General features: G+C 39.5%; 1 protein-coding gene across 7 annotated transcripts in view; it reads left to right on the top strand.

Annotated features, from left to right (window-relative positions):
- The window catches only part of TRAF3 (TNF receptor associated factor 3), a 131509-nt gene that overhangs the window by 59516 nt on the left and 45001 nt on the right, over window positions 1-26992 (top strand). For 3 of the 7 annotated variants that reach the window (XM_073241826.1, XM_073241823.1, XM_073241824.1), the window contains 3 exons: window positions 622-744; window positions 3086-3176; window positions 4039-4189. The exons of 1 other annotated variant lie outside the window; for it this stretch is intronic. In XM_073241826.1, coding sequence (XP_073097927.1) covers window positions 4069-4189 — 121 coding nt within the window. In that variant the 5' untranslated portion in view covers window positions 622-744; window positions 3086-3176; window positions 4039-4068. Of the gene's footprint in view, window positions 1-621; window positions 745-3085; window positions 3177-3915; window positions 4190-26992 lie in introns of those variants that run through there. 3 more of the 7 variants (XM_073241827.1, XM_073241828.1, XM_073241825.1) reach the window with 2 other exon arrangements.

Genomic DNA, 26992 nt, shown 5'->3' with positions numbered 1-26992 from the left:
ACCCAGGAGACAGGGGAATGGTTAAGTAAATGCTGTTACAGTTACACAAGGGATATCACCCGGCAATGAAAAGAAGTGACATGTACAGCAACAGTGGAGGAAAGACAAAAAATCCTACAATATGATTCTATTTATATAAAATTCAGAAGCTGCCAAAAATAAACTCAGTTAAGACTACATACCAGGTGATAAATCTAAAGAAAAGAAAGGAATTGGTAAAAAAAAAAAAAAAAAAAGTTAGGGTAGTTGTTACTTAGGGGAGAGGAAAGGGTTTAGGATCAGAGAGGCACCAGCCCTTTTGAAGTTCCTACCGAAGTAGTAGTTGGACTGGTATTTGTGTAATAACCTTGTGAAACAGAACATACGTGTTTCCCATGCTTTTCTATGTGTATGTAATACTTCCTGAGAAGTGATTTTAAAATAAAAATAATCTGAAGATATCCAGGCTGTAATTTGTGTCCAACTCAAAAAATACTGAAAATGCAAAGCATATGTTTATATAAAATGGTTAAAAATATTTTATCAGTTTTTTACTTGATCCTTTTTCAGAAATGTACATTTTTTGAAAGTTTTTAAAATTTTCCAGATGCCAGTTGACCCAGTAGCATTCTTACTTTCTAGGTAAGGGGCTCCACTACGCTATTTGAAGGAAGATAAGACTGACAACGCTTCGCTTCTCTTTTTTGAAGTTTCTTTCTCCCTGATCAAGCTTACGTATATCTTCTTACAACATATGACACACAGGTATGTCACTAAAAGTTTTAATTTGTATACATTTCTTTATTTAGCTGTTACTTGTCACTTTGCATAAAAAGTAATTAGATTTTTAAACATCCTGAACTTATTAATTATTATTTTTTTTAGAAAATTATTTTTATTGAAGGGTAGTTGACACACAGTATTACATTAGTTTCAGGTGTACAACACATTGATTGAACATTTATATACATGATAATTCTAGGTACCAGCTATCACCATACCAAGTTGTTACAATATTTTGACTGTATTCCTTATGCTGTACATTACATCCCGATTACTTATTTATTTTACAATTGGAAGTGTGTGTGTGTGTGTATATATATATATATATATATAATTTTTTTTTTGTGAGGGCATCTCTCATATTTATTGATCAAATGGTGGTTAACAACAATAAAATTCTGTATAGGGGGGTCAATGCTCAATGCACAATCCTTAATCCACCCCAAGCCTAATTTTCGTCAGTCTCCAATCTTCTGAAGCATAACGAACAAGTTCTTACATGGAGAACAAATTCTTACATAGTGAATAAGTTACATGGTGAACAGTACAAGGGCAGTCATCACAGAAGCTTTCAGTTTTGCTCATGCATTATGAACTATAAACAGTCAGTTCAAATATGAATATTCATTTGATTTTTATACTTGATTTATATGTGGATACCACATTTCTCTCTTTATTATTATTATTTTTAATAAAATGCTGAAGTGGTAGGTAGATGCAAGATAAAGGTAGAAAACATAGTTTAGTGTTGTAAGAGAGCAAATGTAGATGATCAGGTGTGTGCCTGTAGACTATGTGTTAATCCAAGCTAGACAAGGGCAATAAAACATCCACGGATGCAGAAGATTTCTCTCAGAACGGGGGGGTGAGGTTCTAAGCCTCTCTTCTGTTGATCCCCAATTTCTCACCTGATGGCCCCCCTGCGACTGTGCCTGTCTTAGGTTGTTCCTCCCTTGAGGAATCTTACCCGTCTCTGGCTAACCAGTCATCTTCTGGGGCCATACAGGGAAATGTTAAGTTGGTAAGTGAGAGAGAAGCCTTATTGTTTGAAAAGCTTAGCTTTTTACTTCTTTGCAGATTTATGCCCTGTGGCTTCTATGCCCAGCATTTGTCTTGAGGTGTCTTTACCACTTGGAAGAATTATGATACTCGGTAAATTCGATATATGGCACGAATTCTATTTAAGGGTTGTAATTAGGAAGGAAGAAGAAAAGCTATAGAAGTAGCAGGCGGAAGAAAACCTGGGAAGATTGATTCTTTCTTTGACATATCTTCTTGTAGAGTAACTTCAGCATGTATAGGTTTTAAACTACTAATTAAATTGCGCACACACATTAACATAATAGGAGTACAGTTACGTAACCAAAGCATACCTGTAATTACCAGCCATCTCCAGTGGAACCAAGAAAACCAGTTAGGCACCTTAGGCATTTGTGAAAACTTATCTATGAAATGGTGGATATTGTCCAACTGAACTTGAACAGTCTGAGAGAAATCAGACAAATTAAAACAACCCACTCCTGGGGACTGTTCACATCCCATATGTTCTTTTAACAGTAAATAGTCTGTAGTTGTTAGATTTTGGAGCGCTACAACTTGCACTTCTCCTAATTCTTGGTTGAGTTCCGACAATATAGATCCAGTCAAATTTGTTGTTTTACTGTATGCACAGGCCAGCTTAGATATCTCCTTCTTCATTCCCATGGCAAGTCCAGGAACCGGTGGGATGAGTGCATCTACACCTGTAGCAGTGCTTGGATCTTTGTTGGGGTTTTTTGATGATCATCTTCTGGCAAGAGTCTTCCCGAGAGTGCTGATGTTGGAAGTTCTTTTTCATATCGTATCTTAGTTCATTTTCAGGATAGCCAAATTAGGCTTTCATCCTCTGTATAAACACAAACAGACCCTTTGCCTACACTTTTATATGCCCTTTATATCATTGTGTAGAACTCATTGGAGGTCACCACACAGGAACTGCTTTTTTTTTTTTTATCATCAATCTACACTTACATGATGAATATTTTGTTTACTAGGCTCTCCCCTATACCAGGTCCCCACTATATACCCCTTTACAGTCACTGTCCATCAGCGTAGCAAAAAGAATCACTACTTGTCTTCTCTGTGTTGTACAGCCCTCCCCTTTCTCCCACCCCCCCATGCATGCTAATCTTAATACCCCCTTTTTTCTCCCCCCCTTATCCCTCCCTACCCACCCATCCTCCCCAGTCCCTTTCCCTTTGGTACCTGTTAGTCCATTCTTGGGTTCTGTGATTCCGCTGCTGTTTTGTTCCTTCAGTTTTTCCTTTGTTCTTATACTCCACAGATGAGTGAAATCATTTGGTATTTCTCTTTCTCCGCTTGGCTTGTTTCACTGAGCATAATACCCTCCAGCTCCATCCATGTTGCTGCAAATGGTAGGATTTGCCCTTTTCTTATGGCTGAGTAGTATTCCATTGTGTATATGTACCACATCTTCTTTATCCATTCATCTATCAATGGACATTTAGGTTGCTTCCAATTCTTGGCTATTGTAAATAGTGCTGCGATAAACATAGGGGTGCATTGGTCTTTCTCATACTTGATTGCTGCATTCTTAGGGTAAATTCCTAGGAGTGCAATTCCTGGGTCAAATGGTATGTCTGTTTTGAGCATTTTGATGCACCTCCATACTGCTTTCCACAATGGTTGAACTAATTTACATTCCCACCAGCAGTGTAGGAGGGTTCCCCTTTCTCCACAGCCTCGCCAACATTTGTTGTTGTTTGTCTTTTGGATGGCAGCCATCCTTACTGGTGTGAGGTGATACCTCATTGTAGTTTTAATTTGCATTTCTCTGATAATTAGTGATGTGGAGCATCTTTTCATGTGTCTGTTGGCCATCTGTATTTCTTTTTTGGAGAACTGTCTGTTCAGTTCCTCTGCCCATTTTTTAATTGGGTTATTTGTTTTTTGTTTGTTGAGGCATGTGAGTTCTTTATATATTCTGGACGTCAAGCCTTTATCGGATGTGTCATTTTCAAATATATTTTCCCATACTGTAGGGTTCCTTTTTGTTCTATTGATGGTGTCTTTTGCTGTACAGAAGCTTTTCAGCTTAATATAGTCCCACTTGTTCATTTTTGCTGTTGTTTATCCTGAACTTATTTTTGTCTCTAACAATTTCATCCTGGAACAGGTGTATTTGACTATATTCTGCATGCATGGCACTATATTTTGGTGTATGTCTAACCTTATTTTTATTTTTCTTAAACCCGTACTAAACTTTGAGAATAACAGACATTACACCTGATGGCCCAGTAATGACTAATGAGCTTGAAAACCAAGGGTAGTGGCCTGCGTCTTGCCTCATCAGCCCATCCTCTGAAAGCTCTGAGGCCCACCATTCCCTACAAGCAAGCCCATTGCAGTAAAGGAGCTGGTGACCAAGGTGTGGACCTGCCTCACTGAGTATTACATCTTTTGATGCAAAACTATTTGTTCCTTAACCATCTTTCTCTAGGAGTTTGAAAGGAAACAAAATGCCTTGTGTTTTCATCTCTAATTTGTGATTGAGCAGCATGTTACACTTGAACTCCTTAATACATTGGAACATTAATATGAATATAAAATGGGTTTGAAATGTTTGCTTCCAAAATGCAATTCAATACATAGCTATTTTTGATAAATTCATAAGTTTCAAGAAAACTGCTATTTAAATTTCATTCATAATCATTGTACCATTCAATTTTTCTCCAACAGTCCCAATTTTTTAGTTTGTTTGAATCAGGGTCCAAATAATTACAGTTAGCTGATTGGTCTCTTAAGTCCCTTTTAATCTACTGTCCTTACCTGTGTCTTTTTTCCTTGTATTTTCTGTGTTGGAAAATCTAGGCTCATTGTTGTAGTCAGAGGTTCCCCTGTTTTGGCTTTTGCCATTTCCGTGAATGTGTTCCCATCCCTGTATTTACTGTGAAATGGTAGGTCAGTCTAGAGGTTTGGTCGCATGCTGCCTCAGCCTCTGAGCACAAGACTCACCAGGAGGCGTATGTGGGCTGGTGGCGTTAGCACCAGTGGCCCTTGGTGCTGGGATTCACAGTCTTTAAATGCTGCAAAATAATGATGTTACAACGTTTACCACTTACTCTGCCTTGGTTAACCAAAATACTTCCGTAGAGAGAAACGACTCTTCATTAACTATTTGGTTACCCTAAAGAACAATTCAAATAGGAAAGTAGGATAAATGCCTGATTCCTTCTCTTTATTGCTTCCCAAAATAATGAGATGTTTACATAGTCACTACAGAAGTGACCAAGGATCCTTTTAAGTGTCATCATAAACTCATGCATTTGAACATGTAATACGTTTTAACCCATTGCATGTGTTCTCATAGCTGCTAAAAGTGCACCACTGTGGCCACTGGAGCCTCTCTGACATGAGTCCTTCACCTTTGACATGATCCCCAGTCTTCCTTTCTTTGCTTTCTGGTATGGCGAGGTGTTTCAGATTCGTTTTGTACTTTTTCACCCCAGACGTGCAGCTCTGGGTTCCCTTTTGCGGCCACAGGCTGGGCACCTGGGTACTTGCCGCCATGGGGTTGGTCGCTGTTTCTATGCCCTTTTTGTGGGAAGCCAGGAAAACACTCTTTCCAAGTGAAAATATGTCATGTGTTTAAATTGATGTTTTAATTTCAAATTTAGTTTTACTTTTTTTTTACTTTTTGATTTATGTTGATCTCTTTCTTCTTGTGCTAAAAATCTTGGTTCCTAAGAACATTAGCATCCTTACTTACCTGTCTTGACCTGTGAAGTAATATGCAGTAGCTTCAGAATAGCTGTCCCCGTGTACTGCCCACAGAACGGGCACTGAAACAGTTCACAGTTTCCTATGGCTCTTTTTGTGCTTAGAGTACATCCCAGAATGGGGGTGTTCTTCGAAACCAGTTCCTCAGTGTGTCGTCAACTTGTTACAGTTAGATTCATTTATTTTATTTTAAGTAATAGCATTTTTAAATTTTGTTGCAAGTTCATAAAGCATTTTCATGGATCCAAGTCAAAATAAAATATTTTTAGAAGTCTGGCTTCCATTTCAGATCTTTATGCCCTATATCTTCCTTCCTCCAAAGGTATCTATTTTATATTTTTTGGCTTTCTATTTTTAATATAAGTGTGTGTGTATCTGTACACACAGCCCTCTTTCTTAGAAATGCTAGTGTGTGACACCAGCTGTTCTCCATCTTGTTCTTTGTTAGACTTCACATGTCATCATGCTCATGCGGTAGCATTGATAGAGAGCCTCCCATTCTTTTTTCATAGCTGTATAGTAGGCCATCATGTTGGATGTATTATAGGAAAAAACAAATTTTACAAATATGTTGGCTTTAATCAGTATGTTTCTCCTGCATATAAATGTCATCAATTTCGCTCTTTATCCAGTTGCAGATTTCTTGGTAGTTTTGGGACCTTGCAAGTACTTGCTTTTCTGGGCCTGATTTTCCTATGTGAAAAAGGAAAGAAAGAGTTAGACAAGGAGCTCAAGGTGGGTTATTTTAGCTGCAAGAGACTGCAGATGAGTAAACTGAATCCTTGCAACAGAATATGCACCTGCAGCCAGGGAGATGGTTGTGACGGGGAGAGTGAGGTTGGGGTGATGAAACCCATTGGTCTTGATTGATGAGTGGATGTTGAGTCAGGGGTGCAGGGCCTTCTCTGCCTGGGGCAGCTGGCTGTGTCGTGGTATTACTCCCTGAGATGGAAGCAGGTTGTTCTGGGGTAGGTAGAGATGTGTTGAGTAGGGCTGGGAACTAACTTGGCTGTGCTGAGTAAGAGGCAGACTGAGTGAGGCTGGATGGGGGCTCAGAAAGTGTGGCCCTCGGGGCTCAAGGCTCATTTGTGCGGGCCTGGCAGGAGAGGCCTGCGACCAGACATGATTGTTCAGCTTGAGTGTGTGGAGAAAAGAGGATCTAAATCAGCACCTGAACAGCTCGTGTCTTTAAACCACACGTAGAAATGGGAGAGTCTGTGAGAGATTGGGAAGGACCACAGAGGGCCAATGTTTTTTGAAATACAGTGCTTTATTCTAAAAACTTATTTAAATACTGCAGTCCACTCCGTTACATGGCTGTGTGTTATGCTTTTCACTTATATTTTCAAGTAAAGCTGGTGCTCTAGGAAAATGAACCATATTGCTAACCTCTCCAGCTCTGCCCCCTTCATGACCCCGACATGGCCTCAGGGCAGCATCCGCCTGGAAAGGTGCTGCCTGCTGGCTGCTGCTTGTGGAACGGACTGAGTCCTTCCTGTCCAGATGGCAGGACTCTGGTCCTAGGCCAGGAGAGGCACAGCAACTTCACACATAGTCTGGGTTGTGAATGTTTTAAAAAAATCTGAATGTTTTAAAAAAATTCTGAATGTTTTAAAAAAATCCCTCCATCAAGGGGTATTGTTAGTGCTGGGCCTCAGGTAGCTGTTTGCCTGAAGGATTTAAGACCAACTTTTTATACTGTGGTTTAACAGTTTCTTTTCCAGCCAAATGCCTGTGTCAGTCTGTTTGTATATGTCTTTTTCTCTGTCCTAAGCAGGGCTTTTCATAGGTGTTTATGATCTGCCTATTCTGAGAGGAATCTCGTCTTCTCTTGTCTTTACTTTCTCTTTGTGCCAGCCCCAGGCCCTCTCTCCCAGTAGGGCATTTGGCATCAGGTACTATGACAAGAGTCCGTGCGCTGGAATGTTTGCAGAAATGTTGATTGCCAGGAAGCTTTTCAGCAGGGCACACCTGCCTGTCTGCGGTTCCCTCCCACCTCCTCCCTCCGGGGCACCACTTGGACAAAGTACTTTGACTCTGCTGGGCTTGAGGTTGAGCTCATTCTTATACATCTGTGTTGCGTTTAGTATTCTCTTGCTGTCAGGAGCTATTTTCTTTGTTTATCCGATGTCTCCCTTTTCTGGTTTTCCCCGGGCTTTCCAGTTCCTGGAACACCCTGTTGTCAGCAGATGCACTTTTGTTTCCAGTTTCTAATCTCCAAGTAAAACATAGCTTAGCTTAAATCACAAGTAGGGAAATAAAATAAATCGTTAGAGTAGTGGAGGTAGAAGAAAAGGAATCCAGTCCAATTCTTTGCTGTATTTCTAAGTACAGATATGCCTCAACTGTGAGAGGGGCTTCCTGAGTAGCTGACTAGAAACTAAAATTTTATGGAATGATTTTCTTAAATGGAGATTTTTTTCTCGTGGGTAAAAATATGGCCTTAAAATATAACAAATTCATGCCTAACCACTTAGCAAATGTAAATGATGTAGTAATAGAATAATAACTGTACTCAAAGGAAACTGCAGAAGCGGAGGTCTGGAGCTGAGAACGGCAGGTGCTGGGGCGGGCCCGGGACACCCGCTCTGAGGCGGCTGCCTCCTGGCGGGTCTGATCTTGGCTCCTCAGTTCCTCCGAGCGCACTGTCCTGGGTGCCGTTTCTTGGGCACATACTTTCCCTTCATTGTACTATGCTTTGCGCTCTCTTTGCTTAGCATATCTATTGTTACTGTTCATCAGAGTATTTTTCTCTGTCTGAGGGAAACAAACACCCTCTCCCCAAAGGTGATGCTAAAATGAGGATGAGAAGGGGAGGTACTGGCGGTGGCCCCAGGCCCAGTGTGCTCACCACAGACATGTGTGTCCAGTCTCGGGGGGTCGCAGGCTCCATACTGCTTCCCCAGATCAGGCTGCTGAACATCAGTCTGCAAGTCCCTAAAAGTTGCCTCCTCCACCAGCTCTTTAATCCAGTTGCATAATTTTTTTTCATCAGCACAATAATTATAAATATTATAGAATTTGATTAACCTGTAATTGTCATATCTAAAGTTTAGGAGTAAGGTAGAGCTTAACTTTTTATACCACGGTATAAGCAAGTGAAATGAAGGTCTTTATATTTAAATCAAGAAATCTAGTTAAAGGTTTCCACAGTCTTCGCATTTTGGAAGATTCCAAAGAGTCACTTTGCTTATTTACTGCCACTTCTGGCATCGGCCCACATGTGGAGCCCATGTGGGGTTCCTGGTCCATCTGCAGCTTGGCATGAAGGACCAGATAAAGTTGCAGATTAGAAATCACCATCACAGATATTTTAGAAAAATTCAGCATTTTAACTTTGTACATGTGTTTTAGAGAATTATAATAAGAACTAGGGAGCTCTCTTTTTAGAGTAGTATAAGAGACCTTTGAGCATGGTATTAGCTTTTTTTTAAATTAAAGTGTTATTGATATGCAATCTTATGTTGGTTTCAAATACACAACACAGTGGTTCAACATTCACCCAAACAGTCAAGCCCTCACCGCCGCCAGTGTGGTCACTGTTCATCAATGTAGTAAGATATTGCAGAATCATTAACTGTATTCTCCGTGCTGTACTACCATCAGCTATTAGCTTTTGTAACTACACTTAGAGTAGATCCTATCATTCCAGCCTCTGGTCAGGAAATGGCTGACCCCAGTGGATGCCCATTCACTGTCTGTACTGACACTCAGTATGGTCCATGTCTGATGTTGGCAGTTGTCATTTGGCCATTTATTTCTCCTTATTTCTCTGCATTTCATTTGAAACAGTCCTTCAAGTTCATTTTTCATGCCTTCTAAAATTATTACTCTTTCCCACTTTTAATTTTTCTATTAAAGTGCATATAATGATATGAAATTCTTTGGATCTAAGTATCGGCAAAATTCTATTAACACGAGGTTCAAATGTGCTAGCCATTTTTTAGTATTTTTATGATTATTTTTCTGCTGGGAGGAGTGGTTTTCAGGATCTGTGTGATGAAGAGAAGGTGATAGTGTTTGAGCATCTTAGACTTTTTAGTTTTTGTTAAACACCTTTTTTAAGGTAGCATTGATACACACTCTTGTGAAGTTTTCATAAGAAAAACAATGGTTATTACATTCACCCTTATTATCAAGTCCCTCCCCACACCATTGCAGTCACTGTCCATCAGTGTAGTAAGATGCCACAGAGTCCCTATTTGTCTTCTCTGTGCTTCACTACCCTCCCCATGACACCACACACACCATGTGCACCAATCATGATACTTAACCCACAACCCCCTTCTCCTTCCCTTCCCACCCACCCTCCCCCACTCGTCCATTTGGTAACCACTAGTCCCTTGGAGTCTGTCAGTCTGCTGCTATTTTGTTCCTTCAGTTTTGCTTTGTTGTTATACTCCACAAATGAGGGAAATCGTTTGGTACTTGTCTTTCTTTGCCTGACTTATTTCACTGAGTATAATACCCTCTAGCTCCATCCATGGTGTTGCAAATGGTAGGACTTGTTTTCTTATGCCTGAAAAATATTCCATTGTGTATATGTACCACATCTTCTTTATCCATTCATCTACTGATGGACACTTAGGTTGCTTCCATTTCTTGGCTATTTTAATTAGTGCTGTGATAAACATATGGGTACATATGTCTTTTTGAATCTGAGAAGTTGTTTTCTTTGGGTAAATTCCTAGGAGTAGAAGTCCCGGGTCAAATGGTATTTCTATTTTGAGCATTCTGAGGAACCTCCATACTGCTTTCCACAATGATTAAACTAGTTTGCATTCCTACCAGCAGTGTAGGAGGGTTCCCCTTTCTCTGCATCCTCGCCAGCATTTGTTGTTCCTAGTCTTTTCTATGTTGGCCATCCTAACTGGTGTGAGGTGGTATCTCATTGTGGTTTTAATTTGGATTTCCCTGATAATTAGCCATATGGGGCACCTTTTCATGTGCCTTTTGGCCATCTGAATTTCTTCTTCGAAGATGTGTCTGTTCATATCCCGCCCATTTTTAATAGTGTTGTTTGCTTTTTGGGAGTTGAAGCTGGTGAGTTCTTTATATATTTTGGATGTTAATTCCTTGTTGGATGTGTCATTTACAAATATATTCTCCCATACTGTAGGATGCCTTTTTGTTCTGCTGATGGTGTGCTTTGCTGTATAGAAGGTTTTTAGCTTGATGTAGTCCCATTTGTTCATTTTTGCTTTTGTTTCCCTTGTCTGAGGAGATGCATTCAGGAAAAAGTTGTTCATGTTTATATTCAAGAGATTTTTGCCTGTTTTCTTCTGAGAGTTTTGTGGTTTCATGACTTACATTCAGGTCTTTGATCCATTGTGAGTTTATCTTGTGTATGGGGTTAGACAGTGATCCAGTTTCATTCTCTTACATGTAGCTGTCCAGTTTTGCCAACACCAGTTGTTGAAGAGTCTGTCATTTCCCCATTGTATATCCATGGCTCCTTTATCATATATTAATTGACCATATATGGTTGGGTTTATATCTGGACTCTTTAGTCTGTTCCACTGGTCTATGGTTCTGTTCTTGTGCCAGTACAAAATGGTCTTGATCACTGTGGCTTTGTAGTAGAGCTTGAAGTTGGGGAGCATAATTGCCCTTGCTTTATTCTTTCTTCTCAGGATTGCTTTGGCTATTTGGGGTCTTTGGTGGTTCCGTATGAATTTTAGAACTATTTGCTCTAGTTTGTTGAAGAATGCTCTTGGTATTTTGATAGGATTGCATTGAATCTGTAGATTGCTTTAGGCAGGATGGCCATTTTTGACAATATTAATTCTTCCTATCCGTGAGCATGGGATGTGTTTCCATTTACTGGTATCTTCTTTAATTTCTCTTAAGAGTGTCTTGTAGTTTTAGGGTACAGGCCTTTCACCTCCTTGGTTAGGTTTATTCCTAGGTATTTTATTCATTTTGATGCAGTTGTGAATGGAATTGTATTCCTGATTTCTCTTTCTGCTAGTTCATCATTAGTGTATTGGAATGCCACAGATATCTGCGTATTAATTTTGTATCCTGTAACTTTGCTGAATTCAGATATTAGATCTAGGAGTTTTGGAGTGGATTATTTAGGGTTTTTTATGTACAATATCATGTCATCTGCAAACAGTGACAGTTTAATTTCTTCCTTGCCAATCTGGATGCCTTTTATTTCTTTGTGTTGTCTGATTGCCTTGGCTAGGACCTCCAGTACTATGTTGAATTAAAGTGGGGAGAGTGGGCATCCTTGTCTTATTCCCAATCTTAGAGAAAAAGCTTTCAGCTTCTAGCTGTTAAGTATGATGTTGGCTGTGGGTTTCTCATGTATGGCCTTAATTATGTTAAGATACTTGCCCTCTACACCCATTTTGTTGAGAGTTTTTGTCATGAGTGGATATTGAATTTTCTCCAATGTTTTTTCAGCATCTGTGGAGATGATCATGTGGCTTTTGTCCTTTTTGTTGATGTGGTGGATGATGTTGATGGATTTTCGAATGTTGTACCATCCTTGCATCCCTAGAGTAAATCCTACTTGATCATGATGGATGATCTTCCTGATGTATTTTTGAATTTGGTTTGCTAATCTTTTGTTGGGTATTTTTACATCTATGTTCATCAGGGATATTGGTCTGTAATTTTTATTTTTTGTGGTGTCTTTGCCTGGTTTTGGTATTAGAGTGATACTGGCCTTGTACAATGAGTTTGGGAGTATTCCCTCCTCTTCACCTTTTTGGAAAACCTTAAGGAGGATGGGTATTGGGTCTTCACTAAATGTTTGATAAAATTCAGCGGTGAAGCCATCTGGTCCAGTTGTTTTGTTCTTAGGTAGTTTTTTGATTACCAATTCAATTTTGTTGCTGGTAATTGGTCTATTCAGATTTTCTTTTTCTTCCTTGGTCAGCCTTGGAAGGTTGTATTTTTCTAGAAAGTTGTCCATTTCTTCTAGGTTATCCAGTTTGTTAGCATATAATTTTTCATAATATTCTCTCATAATTCTTTGTATTTCTGTGGTGTCCATAGTGGTTTTTCCTTTCACATTTCTGATTCTGTTTATGTGTGTAGACTCTCTTTTTTTCTTGATAAGTCTGGTTAGGGGTTTATCTGTTAAATAAAACCCCTTAAACTATTTAAAAAGTGTACAAGAAAAAGACAATCTACACACATCAACAGAATCAGAAACGAGAAAGGGAAAATCATGACAGACCCCACAGAAATACAAAGAATCATTAGAGAATACTATGAAAATCTATATGTTAACAAGCTGGAAAACCTAGAGGAAACGGACAACTTCCTAGAAAAATACAACCTTCCAAGACTGACCAGGGAAGAAACAGAAAATCTAAACAGACCAATTGCCAGCAACGAAATTGAATCGCTAATCAAAAAACTACCCAAGAGCAAAACCCCCAGGCCAGATGGATTTACCTCGAAATTTTATCAGACTTACAGAGAAGATATAATACCCATTCTCCTTAAAGTTTTCCAAAAAATGGAAGAGGAGAGAATACTTCCAAAGTCATTCTATGAAGCCAGCATCATTCTAATACCAAAACCAGGCAAAGACCCCACCAAAAAAGAAAATTACAGACCAATATCGCTGATGAGCATAGATACAAAAATACTCAACAAAATATTAGCAAACTGAATTCAAAAATACATTAAGAGGATCATGCACCATGACCAAGTGAGATTCATCTCAGGGATGCAAGGATGGTACAACATTCGAAAATCCATCAACATCATCCAGCACATAAACAAAAAGAAGGACAAAAACCACATGGTCATCTCCATAGATGCTGAAAAAGCATTCGACAAAATTCAACATCCATTCATGATAAAAACTCTCAACAAAATGGGTATACAGGGCAAGTACCTCAACATAATAAAGGCCATATATGAAGAAACCCACAGCCAACATCATACTTAACAGCGAGAAGCTGAAAGCTTTTCCTCTGAGATCGGGAACAAGACAGGGATGCCCACTCTTCCCACTGTTATTCAACATAGTACTGGAGGTCCTAGTCACGGCAATCAGACAAAACAAATAAATGCAAGGCATCCAGAATGGTAAAGAAGAAGTCAAACTGTCACTATTTGCAGATGACAGGATATTGTATGTAAAAAACCCTAAAGAACCACATATAAATCAAGTATAAAAATCAAATGAATAATCATATCTGACTTGATTGTTTATAGTTCATGATGTGTGATCAAAACTGAAAGTTTCTGTGATGACTGCCCTTGCACTGTTCACCATGTAAGAACTTATTCACTATGTAAGAACTTGTTCACCATGTAAGTACTTGTTCGTTATGCTTCAGAAGATTGGAGACTGTTGAGAATTAGACTTGGGGTTGATTAATGATTGTGCATTGAGATCCCTATACAAAATTTTATTGTTGTTAACCATTTGATCAATAAATATGAGAGATGCCCTCTCAAAAAAAAAAAAATTAGGGTAATTTTAGGAAAAAAAAACCCCTAAAGAGTCCACTCCAAAACTACTAGAACTAATATCTGAATTCAGCAAAGTTGCAGGATACAAAATTAATACACAGAAATCTGTTACTTTCCTATACACTAACGATGAACTAGCAGAAAGAGAAATCAGGAAAACAATTCCATTCACAATTGCATCAAAAAGAATAAAATACCTAGGAATAAACCTAACCAAGGAGGTGAAAGACCTATACCCTGAAAACTACAAGACACTCTTAAGAGAAATTAAAGGGGACACTAACAAATGGAAACTCACCCCATGCTCTTAGCTAGGAAGAATTAATATCGTCAAAATGGCCATCCTGCCTAAAGCAATCTACAGATTCAATGCAATCCCTATCAAATTACCAACAGCATTCTTCAACGAACTGGAACAAATAGTTCTAAAATTCATATGGAACCACCAAAGACCCCGAATAGCCAAAGCAATCCTGAGAAGGAAGAATAAAGTGGGAGGGATCTCGCTCCCCAACTTCAGGCTCTACTACAAAGCCACAGTAATCAAGAAAATTTGGTACTGGCACAAGAACAGACCCAGAGACCAGTGGAACAGAATAAAGACTCCAGATATTAACCCAAACACATATGATCAGTTAATATACGATGAAGGAGCCATAGATATACAATGGGGAAATGACAGCGTCTTCAACAACTGGTGTTGACAAAACTGGACAGCTACATGTAAGAGAATGAAACTGGATCATCACAAAAGTAAATTTGAAATGGATCAAAGACCTGAATGTAAGTCATGAAACCATAAAACTCTTAGAAAAAAACATAGGCAAAAATCTCTTGGACATAAACATGAGTGACTTCTTCATGAACATACCTCCCTGGGCAAGGGAAACAAAAGCAAAAATGAAGAAGTGGGACTATATCAAGCTGAAAAGCTGCTGTGCAGCAAAGGGCACCATCAATAGAACAAAAAGGACCCTACAGTATAGGAGAATATATTCATGAATGACAGATCCAATAAAGGGTTGACATCCAAAATATATAAAGAGCTCATGCATCTCAACAAACCAGAAGCGAATAATCCAGTTAATAAATGGGCAGAGGAGCTGAACAGACACTTCCCCAAAGAAGAAATTCAGATGGCCAACAGACACATGAAAAGATGCTCCACATCCCTAATCAACAGAGAAATGCAAATTAAAACCACAATGAGATACCACCTCACACCAGTAAGGATCGCCACCATCCAAAAGACAAACAACAACAAATGTTGGCGAGGTTGTGGAGAAAGGGGAACCCTCCTACACGGCTGGTGGGAATGTAAATTAGTTCAACCATTGTGGAAAGCAGTATGGAGGTTCCTCAGAATGCTCAAAATAGAAATACCATTTGACCCAGGAATTCCACACCTAGGAATTTACCCTAAGGATGTACGATACCAGTTTCAAAAAGACATAGGCACCCCTATGTTTATCGCAGCACTATTTACAATAGCCAAGAAATGGAAGCAACCTAAGTGTCCATCAGTAGATGAATGGATAAAGAAGAGGTGGTACATATACACAATGGAATATTATTCAGCCATAAGAAGAAAACAAATCCTACCATTTGCAACAACATGGATGGAGCTGGAGGGTATTATGCTCAGTGAAATAAGCCAGGCAGAGAAAGACAAGTACCAAATGATGTCACTCATATGTGGAGTTTAAGAACAAAGAATAAAGTGAAGGAACAAAACAGCAGCAGAGTCATAGAACCCAAGAATGGACTAACAGTTGCCAAAGGGAAAGGGACTGGTGAGTGTGGGTGGGAAGGGAGGGATAAGGGGGGAGGGGAAGAAAGAGGGTATTATGATTAGCATGTATTATTGGGGGGCGCACAGGGAGGGCTGTGCATCTTACTATGCCGATGGACAGTGACTGTAATGGGGTTTGTGGGGGGGACTTGGTGATGGGGGAGTCTAATAAACATAATGTTCCTCATGTAATTGTAGATTAATGATACCAAAATAAAAATAAAATAAAAATAAATACTCAAAGAAAAAAAAGTGTACCTATGGCTCATTGTTTTTAGTATTTTCACAGTGTTACACAACTATCACCACTGTTTAATTCCAGAACATTTCATATTCCTCGAAACTCCATATCCATTAAGACGCCACACTCCATTAGTCTCCCCTGCACCAGCCCCTGACAACCACTGATTTACTTTCTCTCTCTGTGGATTTATCTGTTCTTGACATTTCATATAAATAGAATCATGATGTGGCCTTTTGTGTCTGACTTTCATCATTTAGTGTGTCTTTGGAGTTGAGGCTGTAGCACATATCTGTACTTCATTCCTTTTTATGATTAAATAATAATACATTTTATGGATAAAAGCACATTTTGTTTATCTCAGCATCTCTTGATGGACATTTGGGCTGTTAATACTCTGTCTAGTAGTATTACTGCTGTGAACATTATGTACAAGTCTTTGTGTAATTATGTTTTTAGCTGTCTTGTGTATATACATAGGCATAGAACTGCTGGGTCATATGGTAGTTCTATTACTACCTTTTGAGTAACTGCCAAGTTTTTGCCACAGTGATGGCACCATTTTACATTCCCACGTGCAATGTATGAAGGTTCCACTTTCCTCATACCCTTTCCAACACTTGTAATCTTCCTTTTTTTTTAAGTCATAGCCATTTTAGGAGCTGTGAAGTGGTATTTCATGATGTTCAGTTTTTTTGAACATTAATTTTTTTAGGAATTTACATAAAATTCATACAATGTGCTGGCCATTTTAAAGTGAACAACTCAGTGCTATTTAGTACATTCACAGTATTATGTAACTACAACCTGTATATGGCTCTGAAACATTATCATCACCCCAGAGCAGTTGGTCCTCCTCATCCATATCCTTCAAACAGAGTCCTCATTATCTTCCCCCTCAACTCCTGGCAGACATGAATCTGCATTCTGTCTCTCTGGATTTACCTTTTCTGTATATTTCATATAAATGGAATCATATAGTATGTGACCATTTGTTTCTGGTGTCTTTCACATAGTATAATGTCCTCCAGGTTGATCCATGTTATAGCCTGTATTGTTACTTCATTTCTTTTTATGGGTGAATAATATCCTATTGTATGGCTATAGCACGTTTTGTTTATCCATTCTTCTGTTGATGGACATTTTGGTTGTGTCTGCCATTCGGGTACTGTGAATGGCGCTGCTGTGAGCATGTGTTTTCCTATGTTTATTTGAGTACTTTTTTCAATTGCTCAAGGTATATACTGAGGAGTAGAACTGCCGGGTCATATGGTCATTTCAATGTTTAACTGTTTGAGGAACCACCAAATTGTTTTCCACGGTGGCTGAATCATTTTATATCAGCAGTGTGTGAGGATTCCAGTTTCTCTACATCCTAACTAATATTTGTTATTTCACCTTTTTTAAAAAAATTATAGCCATTCTGGTGGGTATGAAGTAGTAACTCATAGTGGTTTTGATTTGTATTTCCTTAATGACAAATGATATTGAACATCTTTCCATGTGCTTTTTGCTATTTCTATAACTTCTTTGGAAAAATATTTATTCAGATCCTTTGCCCATTTTTTAATTGAGTTGTTTGTCTTTTTTGTTGTAAGACAAAAGTTGTAAGACTTCTTTATGTATTCTGGATACAAAAACCTTACTAGGTATGTGATTTGCAGATATTTTCTCCCATTTTGTTGTTGCACATTCCTGATAATGTCCTTTTATGTACAAATGTTTTCAAGTTGATGAAGTCAAGTTTATTTTTTCTTTTGTTGCTTGTGCTTTTGATGTCATAGCTAAGAATCCTTTATCAAATTTAAGGTCATGGAGAGTTACCTCTGTGTTTTCTTCTGAGAGTTTTATGGTATTAGCTCTTGTATTTTAGTTGTTGATCCATTTTGAGTTATTTTGTGTATATGGAGTGAGGTAGGATCCAAGTTCATTCCTCTGCCTGTTGTTGTCCTAGAGATTGTTCTTTTACACTAAATAGTTTTGTCATCCTTGTAAAAAATCATTTGGCCATTTATGCATGGGTTTATTTCTAGACTCTCAGTTCTATTCCATTCAGAGTCTTTATGTCTATCCTTTTCCAGCATTACACTGTTTTGATTACTGTGGTTTTGTAGTAAGTTTTGAAGTAGTAAGTTTGAAAAGAGTGAGTCTTTCAACTTGGTTTTTATTTTTCAATATTGTTTTAACTCTTTGGGGTCCTTTGCAATCATATCTGTAGAGTGGTCTGGTAGTATTAGTCAGCATTCTCCAGAGAAACTGAACCAGTAAAGGGTATGTGTATGTGTGTGTATATTTATGTATGGAGAACAAGATTTTTATTATAAGAAATTGGCTCTCACAGTTATAGAGGCAGGCAAGTCCCAAGATCTGCAGAGCGAACTGGCAAGCTGGGGAACCAAGAGAGCCGGTGGCTTAGCTCCAGCCTGAGTCTGAAGGTCTGAAGCCCGGAGAGCCAACAGTCTAGTTCCTCTGAAGGTTGACAGGCTGGAGAGCCAGGAAAAGCTGATGTTTCAGTTCAAGTCTGAAGGCACAAAAAAGACCAGTGTCTTCAGTCTTTTGTATTTCCTTAATGACAAATGATATTGAACATCTTTCCATGTGCTTTTTGCTATTCTATAGCTTCTTTGGAAAAATATTTATTCAGATCCTTTGCCCATTTTTTAATTGAGTTGTTTGTTTTTTTTGAAGGCAGTTAGACAGAAAGAATCCTCTTTATCTGGGGGAGGGTCAGCCTTTTTTTTCAGTTCAGGCCTTTGATTGGATGAAGATAAATTTTACCAATACAGGTAGTATTGCCATTGTAACAATATTAAGTCTTTCAGTCCATGTATACAGATTTGTTTTGGAACAGATGTCTTACTATTGAGTTGTGTGTGTGCTTTAATTTCTTTCAGCAATTGTTTGGCAGTTTTCGGTGAACAAGTCTTTTACCTCTTTGTCTAAAGTCATTCCTAGGCATTTTATTCTTTTGGATGCAATTGTAAATGGAATTACTTCTTAATTTCCTTTATGGGTCTTGTATTGCTGGTGTATAGAAACCAACTGGTGTTTCTGTGTTGATCCAGTACCCACAACTTTGAGGAGTTTGTCTTTTAGCTCTAGTGTTTCTTGTGAATTCTTTGGGATTTTATATCTGTGGATAAAGATAATTTTACTGTCCCCTTTCTAATTTGGGTGCTTTTTATTTCTTGCCTAATTGCTCTGGCTAGAATTCCCAGTATAGTGTTGAATAGCAGTACATCCTTCCCTTATTCCTGATTTTAGGGTGAAAGTTTTCACCATTAAGTGTCTGTTTTTCATAGATATCCTTTATCATGTAAAGGTAGTTCCCTTTTAATTCCTGGTTTTCTGAGGGTTTTATAATGAAAGGATGTTAGACTTTCATCAAATGATTTTTCTACATCAATTGAGATGATCATGTGGGTTTTTTACCCTTGTTCTATTAATGTGGTGTATTACACTAATTGATTTTTTTATATTGAACCACCCTTATATTCCTGGAATAAATCCCACTGGGTTATAGCGTGTAGTACATTTAATGTTCTGTTAATTTACTTTTCTAGTATTTGTTGAGTGTCACCTTCATTTGTGAAGTATAGTTTTGCTAGGAGAGGATTCTTAGTTGCTTTTTTCTTTCATCCCTTTGAATTTGTCATCCCATTGTCTTCTGTGTTCCGCAGTGTCTGATGAGATATTGAATGTCAATCATAATGAGGAAAATCCTTACGCATGTGAGGAGATGCTTCTCCTGCCGCTTCCAAAATTCCCTTTTGTCTTTCATCAGTCCGATTATGGGTGCCAGTGTGGGCATCTTTGAGTTTGCCTTACATGGAATTTGTGGAGCTTTCTGGATGTGCAGATTAATATTTTCCATCAAATGTAGGAACTTTTTGTCTGTTATTTTTTCAGATATTCTTTCGACCTCTTTTCCTCCTTCCTCTCCTTTCTGGAACTCCTATAATGTATATGTTGGTATTACTGATGGTGCCTCACAGGTCTTTGAGGCTCTGTTAATTTTTCTTTATTATTTTTTTCCTTCTGTTATTCAGACTGGCTAAACTCAGTTGATTCATCTTCAACTCTCAATTGCCCTATTCTCCAGTACTCGAGTTGTTCTGGCTGCTCGTTCTGTTGTTGAGCTGCTGCAGTGAATCTTTCGTTTCAGTTCTGGTACTTAAAGTCCATGATTTCTGTTTGGCTCCTTTTTACAATTTATCTTTATTGATATTCTCTTATTTCATGAGACGTTGTTCTAATGGTTTCTTTTAGTTCTTTGAATACAGTTTCCTTTATCTCGTTGAACACATGTAAAATAACTCATTTAAAGTCTTTGTAAGTTCACTGCCTGGGAATCTCCTTGAAAGTTTCCATCACTTTCTCTTTTTCCTGTTAAGGGCCACACTTCCTTGTTTCTTTGCATGCCTTAAAGCTTTTTATTGACAGTAGTCATTTTGTATATTACAGTGTGACAAACCGAGCAATGAGATTGTCTGCTCTTCCTAAGATTTGTTACTGCTGCATATTGCAGTTGTTTGTATAATGACTTTTTTGTGCTGATTTTATAAAGTCTGTATTCTTTGTCATGTGGTCACTGAAGTCTCTGTTCCCTTAGCAAAGTGGTCAGTTAATGATTCGACAGATATTTCTTTAAGTGTCTGGAACCAAAATTATCTCCCAGTCTCTCAGGTGGTATCTGTGTGAGTGATGGAATATGCTTTCCACTCAGCCAGGCAATAGACAACTCTGACTTAGCATTTGCTTCCTGCTTGTGCGGAACCTGAAGATCAGCCAGAGGTGAGAGCTTAGGACTTGCTCAGGTCTTTCCTGAGCATGCATATAGTCCTAGGCATTTACGTGGTCTTCTTGGTTCCCAGAAATGTTTTGGAGCTTTTCAAAGCCCTTATTTCCCAGCTTTTCCTCTCAGCCTTTTGGTTAGTTTAGCACAGCTGTTACTGAATGCCCCAGGTAGCAGCGACTGTTGGTGTTTTCAGTAAACAACCCCCACCCCCCACCTCCCGCCAGTAGCCACCCCAGCACTGGGAGAGTTCTGAGTTTGGTAGGGCAAAGGCAGGCCCTTGAGCTGATCTTATTGGGAGCCACCAGATAGGTCAAAACAAACCACTGGAATTCTTTACAAATGAGGTCTGTTTCGCTCCACTTCTACCACCACCCTCCAAAACCTGTACTGGGATTGAAGGCTGTCACCTTTAAGGTCACTGCCTCTTGTGGAGTGGGCCAGGCTAAGGTGGAACGCCACTGAGCTCACTTTCACTGAGATTCACCTGATTCTCTTCAGTGTTTCTCTCAATGCTACACGCTTTTGATTAGTGTTCAGAGTTCCAAAAAACTTGTTTATGACAGATTTTGCCAGTTTTTTTCTTGCTTTTATTGAAGGATAGGTTTTTGGAGTTCTTTAATCAACCACTTCTGCTGACATCACTCACTAGTTTGTTCTTAATGTTGTGACCAATTTTGAGTTGGCCTAATTTATGTACACCCCACCTGATTTCAGAAAGGATTTAAGATGGCTTACAACAATAAGCAACATGAAAGATAAAATAAATTCTTACATTAATATTTGTTGTGTGCCTTTTGTTTGGAAGGCATCCTAGCAAAAACCACACCCTCCCCTGTCGCTACTGGAAACTTGGTTCTGCAGACAGAAATTTTGTTTCCCTTCCAGTGGTCTTGAGGTTTTTATCATCTCTGTTCACTAGGTGGAGGGGAACCTGAAACAGATTCATCTCTGTGGTTTCTCCTTTTGCAAGACTCTCTATGTGGCCTTAAGGTGATTAAGTATCCATATTAGTGTCCAATTTTAGGATTATTCATTATTTTCTGCCTCTGAGTTTATTGTGAAAAAATTGCCTCCAGTAATGGGTTTCCTATATCCCAAGCTCCCTTTTCCTCAGGACACGACAGGCGAGTATTTGTCTTAAGATTCGAACACATTGTTCCTATTGCCCTAGTAGTTTTAGGAGGTAATTTGGTGATTCTTGCATTTCAAACCAGAACTGACTTCTCAGTGGTGATACGTGAAACGGCTGGCATCATCCAGGATCATCAGTGAACCTTGAGTGTTCATCCCAAGGTGTCTGATCATGGGCCTGCCCTTTGGGCCTCGCTTAGGGTTTCTCATTCCTGTCTCGAATAAGCTTTTGTAATTAGGAAGAATACTTTCCTTGAGCAGTGTGAGTTCATTTAACATAGTGGCTTGTTTGCTTGTTTTGTTAGAGCAGACTATCCTTCTTTTGAAAATGGTGCTGTGGATTGGCTTAAAAATGGCACCATGAGAGGTGAGACAGAAACCTACTCCCAAAACCACATATAATATGAAAATATAGCAAACAAAACAAATCCTGAAAGAGAAACAGGAAAGAAGGCTGCAGCAGATTGCCTACACCTGAGGAATAGAGCCGACCTCATGGAAAAGGATAAAGTACCAAATCTCTGATCCAGTGAGACCCAAGCCCTTCCCCCACCCCAGCTCACCATCAGGAGGAAGAGAAATGGAGCAAGAAGGGAGTGGAGGCCTGGGACTGCTGAACACCAGCTCTGGAGATCTGCTCTGGGAGCACAAACCTACATTACATGGTGCTCTGGAGATTAGTGGTGTTGGAAAGCTAAGACAGGCAGAATATTTGGTGAGATTGAGATTCTAGCCACTTGTGGAGAACAGGAACCCACAAACAGCTGCTCTGGGGCAAAAGAAAGGCAGGCACTCTAAGAGACTTCCTAAAAGTGAGAGCTCTACTAAAGGGGCAAGGAATGCACAGAGCTTGCTGCTCTGGAGAAAGGACACGTGGACAAAATTGTCCCAGAGCACTAAGCCCAGCAAGTTAGGAACTTTCAGGAGCTTCAGGAGTTTCATCCCACTGGCTGTCAGTGCAGCTATGAGGCCCCCCCACTGTGATACACAGCCTGCCACTCCTCTCTGCCGGCACCAGCTTGCAAACCTGCTGCCCCCCGCAATTGTGCCAGGCCAGCCAGAAGGAGGCCCCACCTATGGCAGCTACAAGTGCATAGCTTAGAGGCTTCTCCTTGGACGCTCAGCCCATTGGCCCTGGTAGTGGAGGCAGGCACTGCAGCTGGGAAGTAGGAAAGAGCTCTTTTCTCCTGGCAGGAACCAGCCCCACTTGCCTGCGACCCCTGCCATAGCTCCAGATGCTGAACAGCTCCAGAAAGTAGAGCTTCTCGTCAATAGAGGGAGCCACCTGCAAATATGAAACATCAAAGGAACCTGGTTGAAACCAAAATCCCACAAACACCAGAAAGGGGACCAACTGAAATGGAAATCACCAATCTTCCTGAAAGACATTTTAAAATAAAAATCATAAACATGGAGTGAGATTTAAAATGGTGTGAGAGGTGAGACAGAGAACTCTTCCCAAAACCACAAATAGTATGAAAATATAGTTAATTAATACAATGAACCCTAAAACAACAACAGGAAAGAAGGCTGAACCAGACTGCATACAGACCTCATGAACAGAGCACGCCTCATGAAACAGGGTAAGGTACCAGAGCCTTGATCCGGTGGGTCCCAAGCCCTTCCCCCACCCAAGCTCACTGGCGGGAGGAAGAGAAACGGAGTGGGGAGGGGGTGAGAGCCTGGGACCGCTGAACACCCAGCCCTGATCTACAGAAACCCACACTGTGTGGTGCTCTGGAGGTTGGAGAGCTTGGACAGGCGCAGTGCTTGAGAGACTGAGATTCTGGCCATTTGTGGAGGACGGGATCCACATCTGGCCGCTCTGGGACAAAGGAAAGGCAGGCGGTCTGAGAGGCTTCCTAGCAGCGAGAGGGCTGCTGAAGGTGCAGGGTTTTCACGGAGCTTGCTGTGCGGGAGAAGGGATAGATGGACAAGGTTCTCTGGGTGGGCTCTGCCCAGCAGGTTGGGAACTTTGAGGACTTCAGGCACTCCATCACCCTGGCTGGCTGCTCAGCTCCGAGGTCCCCCACTGTGACACCCACCCTGCCAAGCCTTCGTACTGGCCTGACAGCACTAGCTCGCAAACTGGAAGTCACTGTGTTGGCATCAGGCCAGCCACAGGGAGGCCCTGCCTACAACAGCTAGAGACGCACAGTGCAGAGGCTCACACCTGGGTGCTCAGCCCATGGGCTCTGACACTGGAGTCAGGCACCGCAGACAGGAATCAGGAAACAGACCTTTCCTCCCCCCAGGAACCAGCTCCACTCCCCTCCCCTATGATCCCCAAACTCCTCTAGGGGCTGAGCAGCTCCAGACACTGGAGCTTCTGGGCACTAGAGGGCACCACATAGAAATATGAAATGTCAAAATAACCTGGTGCAGACCAAAATCTCACAAACCCCAGAAAAGGGGCCAAATGAAACTGAACTCATCAATCTTCCTGAAAAAGAGTTCAAAATAAAAATCATAAACATACTTATGGAGGTACAGAAAAATATTCAAGAATTCAGGAACGAACTGCAGATGGAGATTAATCATTAAGAAATTCCATATCTGAAATGAAACATACAATGGAGGGATTTAAAAGCAGATTAGATATAGTAGAAGAGATGGTACATGGAATAGAAATTAGAGAAGAGGAATACAAAGAAGCTGAGGCATAGAGAAAAAAGGAAATCTAAGAATGAAAGAATATTGAGAAAACTGTGACCAATCCAAATGGAACAATATTCATATTCTAGGGGTACCAGAAGAAGAAGAGAGAGAGAAAGGGATAGGAAGTGTCATTGAAGAGGTAATTGCTGAAAACATCCCCAATCTGGGGAAGGAGATAGTTTCTCAAGCCATGGAGGTGCACAGATCTCCCAACACAAGGGACCCAAGGAGGACAACACCAAGGTATATAATAATTAAAATGGGAAAGATCAAGGATAAAGACAGACTTTTAAAAGCAGCTAGAGAGAGAAAAAACATCACATACAAAGGAAAACCCATCAGGTTTATCAACAGAAACCTTACATGCCAGAAGGGAGTTGGCATCATATATTTAATGCAATGAAGCAGAGGGCCTTGAACCAAGAATACTCTACTCAGAAAGGTTATCATTTAAATTTGAAGTAGGGATTAAACAATTTTCAGATACACAAAAGCTAAGAGAATTTATCTCCCACAAACCACCTTTACAGTGCATTTTGGAGGGACTCATATAGATGGAAATATTCCTAAAGCTAAATAGATGTCACATAAGGGATAGACAAAGAGTACAGAATATGATTCATAACATACAAAGAAAGGAGGAGAAAGAAAAAAGGAGGGAAAAAAAGAACCTTTTGGTTGTCTTTCTAATAGCATACAAAGTGAGTTAAATTAGACTGTTAGATACTAATGGAATTACCCTTGAACCTTTGGTAACCACGAATCTAAAGCCTGCAATGGCAATAAGTACATACCTATTGATAATCACTCTAAATGTAAATGTTCTGAATGCACCAATCAAAAGAAATAGAGACACTGACTGGATAAAAAAACAAGACCCATCTATATGCTGCCTACAAGAGACTCACTTCAAACCTAAAGACATACACAGACTGAAAGTAAACGGATGGAAAAAGATATTTCATGCAACTAATAGTGAGAAAAAAGCAGGAGTTGCAGTACTTGTATCAGATAAAATAGACTTCAAAACAAAGAAAGTACCAGGCGGAGAAAGACAAGTACCAAATGATTTCAAAAACAAAAAACAAAAAAAAAACCAAAGAAAGTAACAAGAGACAAAGAAGGACATTACATAATGATAAAGGGGTCAGTACAATAAAAGGATATAACGATTACAAATATCTATGCACCCAACACACAATCACCTACATATGTGAAACAAATACTAACTGAATTAAAGGGGGAAATAGAATGCAATGCATTCATTTTAGGAGACTTCAACACACCACTCACTCCAAAGGACAGATCAACCAGACAGAAAATAAGTAAGGAGACAGAGGCACCGAACAACATATTAGAATAGATGGACCTAATGGACATCTACAGAACACTCCATCCAAAAGCAACAGGATACACATTCTTCTCAAGTGCACATCGAACATTTTCAAGAATAGATCATATACTAGGCCACAAAAAGAATGTCAGTAACGTCAAAAAGATTGAAATTGTGCCAACCAGCTTCTCAGACCACAAAGGTATGAAATTAGAAATAAATTACACAAAGAAAACAAAAAAGCCCACCATCACATGGAGGCTTAATAACATGCTCCTAAATAATCCGTGGATCAATGACCAAATAAAAACAGAGATCAAGCAGTATATGGAGACAAATGACAGTGGTAATTCAACACCTCAAAAATCTGTGGGATGCAGCAAAGGCTGTGCTAAGAGGGAAATATATTGCAATACAGGCCTACCTCAGAAAAGAACAACCCCAAATGAACAGTCTAAACTCACAAGTAATGAAACTAGAAAAGGAAGAACAAATGAGGCCCAAAGTCAGTAGGAGGAGGGACATAATAAAGATCAGAGCAGAAATAAATCAAATTGAGAAGAATAAAATAATACAAAGAATCAGTGAAAGCAGGAGCTGGTTCTTCAAGAAAATAAACAAAGTAGATGAACCCCTAGCCAGTCTTATCACGAAAAAAAAAAAGCCTATGCACATAAACAGAATCAGAAATGTGAAAGGAAAAATCACTATGGACACCACAGAAATACAAAGAATTATTAGAGAATACTATGAAAAATTATATCCTAACAAAGTAGATAACCTAGAAGAAATGGACAACTTTCTAGAAAAATACAACCTTCCAAGGCCGACCCAGGAATAAACAAAATCTGAATAGACCCATTACCAGCAAAGAAATTGAATTGGTAATCAAAAAACTACCTAAGAACAAAACAACCGGACCAGATGGCTTCACCGCTGAATTTTATCAAACATTTAGTGAAGACCTAATACCCATCCTCCTTAAAGTCTTCCACAACGTAGAAGAGGAGGGAATACTCCCAAACTCATTCTGTGAGGCCAACATCACTCTAA

This window comes from Manis javanica, chromosome 8 (assembly GCF_040802235.1).
Source record: "Manis javanica isolate MJ-LG chromosome 8, MJ_LKY, whole genome shotgun sequence".
NCBI classification, from domain to species: domain Eukaryota; kingdom Metazoa; phylum Chordata; class Mammalia; order Pholidota; family Manidae; genus Manis; species Manis javanica.
The sequence above is the reverse complement of the archived record's forward strand: the minus strand, read 5'-3'. Positions and strand labels throughout refer to the sequence as shown.